A 9384-nucleotide genomic window follows, 5' to 3' on the forward strand; every position below is an offset into this window, starting at 1 on the left:
GCCATTCAAGGGGTGTCCTAGTCCATTCGGGCTGCTCCAACAAAACAGCTCAGGTGGGACAGCTTATTCCTTGCCCTTCTAGAGGCTGGAAGTCCAAGATCAGGGCGCGCCCAGGTGGGGGCCTCTTCCAGGTGGCAGACCTCACATGACGGAAGCGACAAGGAAGCTCTCTGGGCTCCCTTTTCGTGAAGGCACTCCTCCCATTCACGAGGGCTCCACCCTCATGACCCAGGCCCCTCCCAGAGGCCCACCTCCTAACACCCTACCCTTGGGCATTAGGCTTTCCGCAGAGGAATTTGGGGGGAACACACACATTGGCTCTGTAGCGTAGATCTCCTACAAAGGCTCTGAAGTCTGGACTCCCCCCCACCCCAGTGTGGGCCCTCTGATTGACAAGGATGTCGCAGAGAATTACGTAGATTAATACGGGCTGCCGGGCAGTGGGCCTCAGAACAGTCTTCCTGCCCCTTGGTGCTGAGATGCTTTGTTCATGGGCTGAAAGATTGGGAAGCCTTCGTGGCTCTGGCAGAAGTGAGGGCTGTAGAAAAAGACCTGGACCGAGTCAGGGAGCCCGAGAGCAAGCTGCTTCTCCTTTGCTTTGTCTCACATTTTGGGGATTTCTATCTAGTCCACTCGGGAGAAACATAAAAAGCCTCTGTTCTGCTGTGGCGGCCACGGGAATTGCAGACCTATTGCTTAGCAACGGATCAGACTTCTGGCCTTAAAACAGATCCTCTCAAGTTAGGGGGAGCCAGCGGCCTGCGACTTTGACCTCAGCCACGGCGATGCCCACGCGGCCCCTCAACTCTGTGCTCTGCTGGCCCTGCTGGGTCTCCCTCCTGTGCAAGGCCCAGTCCCCAACAGGGCTCGGGGTTTACCTGTGGGGGGAACTCCCGTCAGACTGTGTGAAGTTGGAGAAAATCGGCCCTCATGCATGTTACCAGCCACATTGGAAGAATGATGGGTTCCTTCCCATGTTAGAGGGTGTGGGGAGAGCCAGGGCTGCTCCCCCGGTCACCTGCTTGCTCCAGTCCCAGGGTGTGTGCGTGGCCCTGGGGTACCTGGAACACTTCCCCAGTGACCTCTGTCCAAAGGGCCGCTTCGCGCCCCCTGCAGACATCCAGACGGGAGCTGGCTGCAGGGAGGCGCAGGCTCCCTGTGGTGTGGGGCAGGCCCGTGCATGGGGAGGGCCAGGAAAGGCCTTGAGCCCAGGGTGGAATTTAGCAAGGCCTCCTTGTCCACACTGGCCTGTGCTCACAATCCCTCCTGCTCCTGTGGAACCTTCCGTACATTGAAGGCCACGGTGTCGCTCTTCCCTTGAGAGGCTCTATGTTCGGAGGCAGGACCCTGCCTTGGTGTATATTGCTTGATGATTCTTTTCTCTGCATTTAACTTAACTGCAAGGGGACGGGAGCTCTGTCCTGCACGCTGCCTCTGGGTGCCGTGCAGACAAGCACAGGGCTGGGCCCGTGGCTAGGTCGAGTCTTGGCCAGAGTGTTGGGGGTCATAAGTATGGTCAGGCTTGGACAACAGACAGACCTGTGCTTAATCCCTGCTTTTGCCCTCCCAGCTGGGAGCCTGGGGGCCTCTTGGAGCTGCAGTTCCTCTTCTGTAATGCGGGTATGATAACCAGAAGTTTCTAGAAGCAATAATAGGTGCACATGCTGAACACGTGCTCAGCACCATGCCTGGTGCATAGTGAGCGCTGTAACGACAGGACTCCTGTTGGTACTGACGACTCGCTGTTCACGTGATGGTCTCGCGTGTCATCTTAGAGGTACTTACAGAAGTCCTGGGAGAGACAGTACCTCTGGGATAGAAGTCCCCGAATGGTGGCGGTCTCTTCTACAAGGACTCCTAGGGGCCCCTCTCCCAAGCGTCAGCTCAGAACAGGGCAGTCCTGTCCTTCGTGCCAATGTGTGCAGGTTGTCCGTGGTCACGTGGACGTGGTTTTGTGTCCCTCTCCCCACAGAGATTTACTGCTGCGGCCTGCTCAGCTCCAGGAAGAGTGACTGCACCGGCCTGCCCCCGTCCATGCTGACCAACCCGGCCACCCCCCCAGCCCGGGGCCAGCACCGCATCAAGATGAAGGGGAACATGTCTCTGATTTGCTGGTACAACAAAGGGCACTTCCGCTTCCTGACCAACGCCTACTCGCCAGTGCAGCAAGGTGGGCCTGCGGGGGCTCTGCGGCTCTGGGGTGGGGGAGCCCCGGTCCCCAGCAGCGACTGGGTCGGGCACTAACCACGTTGCCTCTGACTGCAGGGAGATGGGGGGCAAGAGCTACCTGGGCCCACCGGCTGCCCGCTCGCCGGGGCTCGTCAGCTGGAGAGAAGCCATGAGGGCGGGACACGCAGGTCCCCCAGCTTGTGCGTGGCCACAGAGAGTGGCCGTGTTTGAAAGGCATTTACCCGATCACGTGACCATCTAGGATTCTGTGAAAAATCTGCTCTGATGTGAGGGGAGAGTATCAACTCTTCTGTCGCTTTGGTGTCTTCTTTAGAGGTTAACTGCTGGTTTTTTGGGGCGTTCTGTCATTAGTTTTCCTTGGGGTTTAAAATCCATTCGTAACAAAGGGATTTATTTCACAAGGAGTCTATAGTTAAAGTACCTACAGCCAAAACACTTAAACTGCTGGAAAGGGAACTGGAAATGACAGCGGGGCGCTTTACAAAAATATTTCCGGTTACATAGTGTATTTGAAAATCCCTTGTATTCCTTTATATTGAGACGTCTTTCTTCTTTACTTATGAAGGAACTCCGCAGGGAGCTCAGTTGTGTGGGAGGGGTGTGGGGGGGCATGTATGTGGGGCACGTGTGCGTGTGTGCGTGTGTGTGAGAGAGAGATACATATGTATGTGGTGTGTGGTGTGTGTGTATCTGTGTGACGTGCATGTGTGTGTGTATCTGTGATGTCTGGTGTGTACATATGTGATGTGTATGTGGTGTGTATCTGTGTGATTGTGTGTGATGTGTGTGCGTGGTGTGTACATGTGTAACTGTGTGTGTGATTGTGTGTGTGTGTGGTGTGTATCTGTGTGATTGTGTATGTGATGTGTATGTGGTATGTATCTGTGTGATATATGTGTGTGTTTCTGATGTGTGTGTGGTGTGTACGTGTGTGATTGTGTGTGTGATGTGTGTGCGTGGTGTGTATCTATGTGATGTGTGTGTGGTGTGTATCTGTGTGGTGTGTGTGTATGGTGTGTACATGTGTAACTGATTGTGTGTGTGTGGTGTGTATCTGTGTGATGTGTGTGTGGTGTGTATCTGTGTGATGTGTGTGTGTGATGTGTGTGTGTGTGGTGTGTACATGTGTAACTGTGTGTGTGGTGTGTGTGTGGTGTGTATCTGTGTGATGTGTACGTTTGTGGGGGATCGTGCTTAATTAACTGCCGTTCATTTATTCCCATCCTTCGCCCCTGCACACACACCTAAGTCCCGTTACCTTTTAGTGGAGATTAGAATCCGGGGACGCAAGCCTGTGGGACTTAGGCGTAGAGAGCAGTGGAAAGCTGCCAGTTTCTTCAGGGTTGTGTGAAGGGCACTTAGAGGAAATGTTTGGAATGGACATTGCAAGCCGGAGGTGAGACTTTGAATTGGACTTCTATACTCTCCTGATGGGGCAGGAGTATTCACGGGGAGAATGTTCGGGCAGAGGGTGTAGGAGCGTCCTCCCACCAAATTATGCATAACAAATTATAAATTATGCAATAGGATTTAAGATGACAAAACCTTGAAACCCCAATCTCAAGGGTTGGGAGACTTAAATCTGTCACCATGGGAACCAGCAAAGAGAATATTGTTGTGGAAGAAGAGAAAATCAGTAGGGTTGGTTTTTAAATATGCCAAAATTTAGTATTTGTGTTTCGTTCAGTTAGTCTCCATTTCTAAAGTACTCTACGTCACAAAGTCCTGGGGCGCCTGGGTGGCTCAGTCGGTGAAGCGTCTGCCTTGGGCTCAGGTCGTGATCCCAGGGTCCTGGGATGGAGCCCCACATCGGGCTTCCTGCTCAGCGGGGAATCTGCTTCTCCCCCCTCGCCCTCGCCTCATACTCTCTTTCTCTCTCATGCTCTCTCAAATAAATAAAATCTTTAAAAAAAAATCACAAATTCCCAAATCTTAGACTCCCTTAAAAATGCCAGCAAGTATGCTCTGGGCGCTCTGGCAGCACCCCCAGGGTGGGTGGCGTGGGTGCCCGTGAGCCAGGCCTGCTCGGGAACAGGTGCACCCAGAGGCAGGGAGGCGGCCCGCCCCTCCTCCCCACGGGAAATCCTTCTACTAGTCCACACCTTAGAGTGTTTTTTTTTTTTTAATGAAGGGAGATATTGTCCTTTCAATGTACTTGAAAAGCATGATTTTAAAAAACCACTTAGTTTTTCATTTTTTTTAGATGTCATCATTTTTCTGCCTCCCCCCATTAATGATCCATTTTTTAAATATGAATAATGATGTAGTGAATAACTCCATACATTGGGGTACATCTCTGATCATTTCCTCAAAATAAATCTGCGAGTGGAGTAGCTGGCTCAGAGGGCCTGAACGTTTTGAGGGCTTTTGATGACGTGTCACCAAAAGACCATACTTAGCACTGTGACGGGCTGTGAGGGGACCAGCACTCGTCCTGAGTGTACCAGCACATTTTTTCCCTGAATTTGTCAGTCTGGGGGGTGAAGATCCGACTTGCATGACTACCAGTGAGGTTAAACATCTCTTTGTTTACTTGCTGGCCAATGTTCTGTGATTACTTCGTGTTCTCTTCAGTGTGTCCTTTGAGGCGCTTGTCTTGTTGAAAGTAAATTTTATGTACAGCCAAGTATTTTTCTGCGTTTGTTTTACTTTTGCTTTTTTTATGATTAGTATTTTATAACCTAAAATCGTTTTTTCTTCTGCACGGGCAGATCTGTTGATCACGTTCCTTGTTCCTACAAGAGCTTGGAAAGTCCCTGCCCCGTGCCAAGGCCGGGTGGGTGTAAGATCGCCTGGTTGTTTTTATAGTGCGATTTTGTGCTCTTTACAGTAACCCCCTGGCATCAGTTGGGTTCTTACTATTTTTTTTTAATTAAGTGGAAAGGTTTGGCTGACCAAGCAGCCCTGGCTCTGTGCCTGAACCATTTATAGAAAAACTCTCGTTTTCTACTTTTTGAAAATATCACGCAGAGGATGGGGTCTCAAATATTGTAAAGACTGCCTTTCAGCTTTAGAGTCTCTCCTGCTGTGATTATATATATATATATATATATATATATATATACGCTCTTCTAAAAGTTGAGCAGAAGTTCCAATTTTAGAAAATATATAACTAGCTAGGAACATTTTAGGCATCGGTGTATTATTTCTTTTGGATTCTAAGGAAAAATGTCCCTTCTTTGAGAGATCGTGAGCATGTGCACAGGCTTCTTAAAAGTCACATATCCAGGGACATCCAGCCCTTCTGCCTTCCTTCTGAAATCCATTCTGGATCTGACCTCTCCCTACCAGAGTCTTTGCCCACTCGGGGTTCAGGCTTCATGGGACCGACGCACATACAGAATGTGTGCATGTAGGACCGAGTCAGGGCTTGACTCATTCGTTCAGCCTCAGGGAACGGCGGAAAGAACGCCCCGTCGCAAAGAGCCTAGGGAGCGGGTGGGTAGGACCGCCGCTGTGCGTGAGTTCGCGTGTTTCCCCCAGCTGGGTCATATCGATCCCGTGGTGCCGCAGGGGTGCGTACGCAGAGCACAGCCGTGCACGTAGGGTATGCCCAGGGCGCCTGTGGGCCGCGGACCGGCGACGTCAGCAAAGCCAGTAGATGTTAGTCAGCCTCTTGTCAACATGCCCAATGTCCCAGCTTTTTGGTCCTCAGAAAAGGATATTACAGGACAGCAACCATACCCTTTCTAGCCGGAACAGTATCTCAAAATCCAAAATATCACCAGGGACGAGGGTGATTTATAAAAATGGGGGAAATGTTCAAGCAGATGAGCGCAGACCTGGGGTTTGGAGCCACTCCGCTGAGATTTCCAGCAGAAAGCGTCGGTTAAGTTGACAACTCTGAGGAGGATGGGAAGGGAAGCAAGGGCTGGAGCAGGTCCCCCTTGGCGGGGGAGACGGGGACAGGGCAGTCCAGGACCTGTGGCCCTGGCGGTTCCCCAGAAGGCCAGAGCTGCAGGCTGCGGGAGCTCCAGGGATGAGGTCGACCCCGAGGTCCTTGGCTCATGAGCCTGACTCACTGGAAAACCGGTGACTCAGAGCAAGTCATCTCTGCCTCTGGGGAAAGAATGGAGGCGACTCGGTTTCTGTATAGGGATGATCGGATGCGCCCATATCCACGTGCACTCCCTGGTGCTCTAATGGGGCCCAAGCCTCTTTAGACTCACAGGAAGCTGTAATTTCGGACAAATTAAGCTGGGACACCTGCCCAGGCCTGTGTGAGATTAGAATGCTCCCCTGATCAGTCTTGGGCGGGGGTGGGTGTGGCTGAGATAAGGGATCGGGAACAGGCATGCTCAGGGGGACCGCTGGAGAGGGACAGCCCTCCTTGGAAGCTGCAGGACGTGCCCACCGTGCCTGTGTGGCTGGACCAGACAACAGAGCATCTCTTTGGAGAGGCAATTTGTAAGCAGAGCCCCAGAACCCTCTGGACAGGAGAAAGCCCCCAGCCTGGGCCTCGGGGTCCTCTGACTCTCAAAGAGCTTTAGGAAATGCATTGCCTGGACCCCACCCCAGGCCTCCCGAGACCACACTTCTAGGGGTGGGATCCTGCCAACCTCAAGTTCTCCAGGGAATTCTTGGCGTGAAAAACCAGTATCTGGGGGCATGGCTGGGGGACAGGGACCAAAAGAAACAGAAAGATCCCGGCTCAGGGCTCAGTCTGTGCAAATGGATCCCTGCACTCCTGTCTCTGGCAGGCTCATTGGTGAGAGGACAGGAGGTGCGCTAGGTGAAGCCCCTTGTGCCTGCAGGGGACACCCCTCTTGTACCTCAACTGTGTCCATTCAGGTAGCACCAAAACCTCACAATCCTTTAGACTGATCCCTTTCTCTCTCTCTCTCTCTCTCTCTCACACACACACACACACACACACACACACACAAATGGCCTTGTTCTCATAATCACATGATGCTGTGGTCAGAGGAGATGGTAGCAAATCCCAGCACACCTGAGCGCACGCGGCTCCTCGGAAGAACGCGTTCTTCCACGTCGTCTGCGTCATCTCCGGAGGGCAGCTGTGGGCCCACGGGGCAGGTCTTGGAGACGAGGTTGTCCTACAGCGGTTTGGGCAGCAGGATGGGGAGGGCTCACTGATCTCTTTCTGCTCCTCACACCTGCCCATCTGTGGGCAGTGCCCCTGAACACAGGCCCATTTGCGTTTAGTAGAGGAAATGTGTTGGAAGGCATGGGGTTGGGGGGTGGGGCAGAGTTGCAGGAGTGGCCAGATGCAAAAGGTGCTTTCCCTCCCTTAGTCCACAGGGCCCCCCGGAAGTCCCGGGGTGCATGAAAGGAGGAACCTGGGATGTGTATTGGGGGGCGACTCCTCGTTCTTCTGGCTCTGTAACTCCACCCTTGTGCCGTGATGGAGGCAGGCAGACAGGTGGAAAGGACTCCAGTGCTCCCTGACCTCGGCGGCCTTCTTGGGGGGGGGGCGGGGGGGGAGTGAGTTCTGCATCTCCCCTTTGCTCTCTGAAGGCCCAGCCAGGTCGGGTGCAGCGCCCTCCCCAAAGCCACTTTGGGCCCCTCATCGCCCCGTGTGCCCACAGCACCCCTGCACGTCACCTGACTTTATGTTCTCCTTAGGTCCTTGGAAGGTTTTAGGGACTGGTGTCTTCTGTTTCGTCTCCCTCCCCCTCAGCTCCCTGTTCTATGGCAGGACGGCCAGGCATGGTGGAGATAGGCAGGAGACAGTTCGGAAGGGGGTGTGCCTTCTCTCTTCTCTGCAGGGGTGATCTTCAAGAGGAAGAGTGGGGAGATCCCCTGCCCGTTGGCCGTGGAGGCATTTGCTGCTCACCTTAGCTACATCTGCAAATATGACGACAAGTACAGCAAGTGAGTGAACAGGCAGCTCGCAGCCACGGGAGGGCTCCTGTGGTCTCGCCAGTGTGGAATACAGGTTGCTGGAGTCCCCCGGTTTTGGAGTGAACGGAGCAAGGCCCTGTGAGACAAAATCCTGAGCCCTTGTCCTGGCCTTCTGGGCTCGCCTGCTCGGCCCCCTCCTGCCCGGGCACCCTGCCTCCTTCCCCACCACCCGTGCCCTGAGGTGCCCTTCCCTGCACTCACTTGGGTCTAGCTGTCTCTTAGTACCGGGCCCTGAGCCTGCACCCTCATCTCCCGGCCAGATTGCCCGCCCTGCGTCCCCCACAGTTGCGGCCCATCACACTGAGCTCTGTTTTCCAGTGCAGGTTACGTAATTCTTTCCACTCCAGATGCCCGTAGCAGGTGCACGCCCGCAGCGCCGTAGCGGGAACTCAGGAAGCGATTGCTCATGAACCTGAGTGTGCCTGTTAATTGCTAGGGTTGAGCCCCACAACCTAGAACAGAGTTGGAGTAATCCCAAAGACAGGTAGGTGTTACTCAGCCCACTTCAAGGGGAATCTGCTGGGCTTCTTCATGGCAAAGAGAGAAAACCGAGGACCCAGTTCTCCCTGGAAAACTCAGCCTTGATTTGGAGGGGAGCCCCACTCTTTAGGGAGTCCTTGAGCAAATGTTTATTGCCCGGCTCCATGCGGTTACTACAAAGACACGCGCACTGATTTAATAGACACCTTAGGGACCCCTCTGGGCTGGTGGTGGTGAGGATACCGACCCTCAGACACCCCTTAGTCAGGTGCAGAGACAAGGGTGCGATGGAGGACACAGTGCAGGGATGAGTCCTAAGTGAGCTTGGCCCTGGAAGGGCCTCCCTGAGGTGACAGCCATCCTGGATCTGACGGGAAGGCGGGGGTGGCAAAGAGACGTGCACTCCGGAGACGGGGACACATTGCAGACGCCTGCAGCTGAGGGTGAACTTGCCCTTGGGACGTGGAAGCAGTTCAGTGTGCCCGGGACACAGCATCTGAGGAGGGCTCATGGCCTAGAGGGCCGCCCCTCGGGCCCTGTTCCCTTGGGGCTTCCGAGCCTCACCTTGGAAGGCCTGGCTCCCCGTTCCAGCATCTCCAGCGACCCCCCTCCTGCCCAGGCCTCTGATAGCAGTGGTTTTCGTCTTCCTAGGCTTGGGTCCAGTTCACCGTGACAGAGCCCCAGCGGGGGCCGGCCCCCAGCCTGCTTCCCAGCCCCGCGGCTCCTCGATAGCGGCACCGACCATGAGGAGGCCCTTTGGGACCATCTCCCCTGACCCGGGCACCCGTGAACCCCTGGGTCAGCCTCTCTTATTCCTCTGTCCTCGTAGGTATTTCATTTCTCATAAAC

The 9384-nt window shown here is 54.1% G+C and overlaps 1 protein-coding gene across 1 annotated transcript in view; it reads left to right on the plus strand.

Annotated features, from left to right (window-relative positions):
* PGBD5 (piggyBac transposable element derived 5) overlaps window positions 1–9384 on the plus strand; it is a gene marked incomplete at its 5' end in the record, with an annotated part of 104575 nt that overhangs the window by 87210 nt on the left and 7981 nt on the right. Inside the window, 3 exons of the mRNA XM_034663575.1 lie at window positions 1571–1620; window positions 1853–2170; window positions 7920–8025. Of these exons, the coding sequence (XP_034519466.1) occupies window positions 1571–1620; window positions 1853–2170; window positions 7920–8025 (474 nt within the window). The remainder of the gene's footprint in view (window positions 1–1570; window positions 1621–1852; window positions 2171–7919; window positions 8026–9384) is intronic.

This window comes from Ailuropoda melanoleuca, chromosome 6 (assembly GCF_002007445.2).
Source record: "Ailuropoda melanoleuca isolate Jingjing chromosome 6, ASM200744v2, whole genome shotgun sequence".
In the NCBI taxonomy this organism is placed as follows: domain Eukaryota; kingdom Metazoa; phylum Chordata; class Mammalia; order Carnivora; family Ursidae; genus Ailuropoda; species Ailuropoda melanoleuca.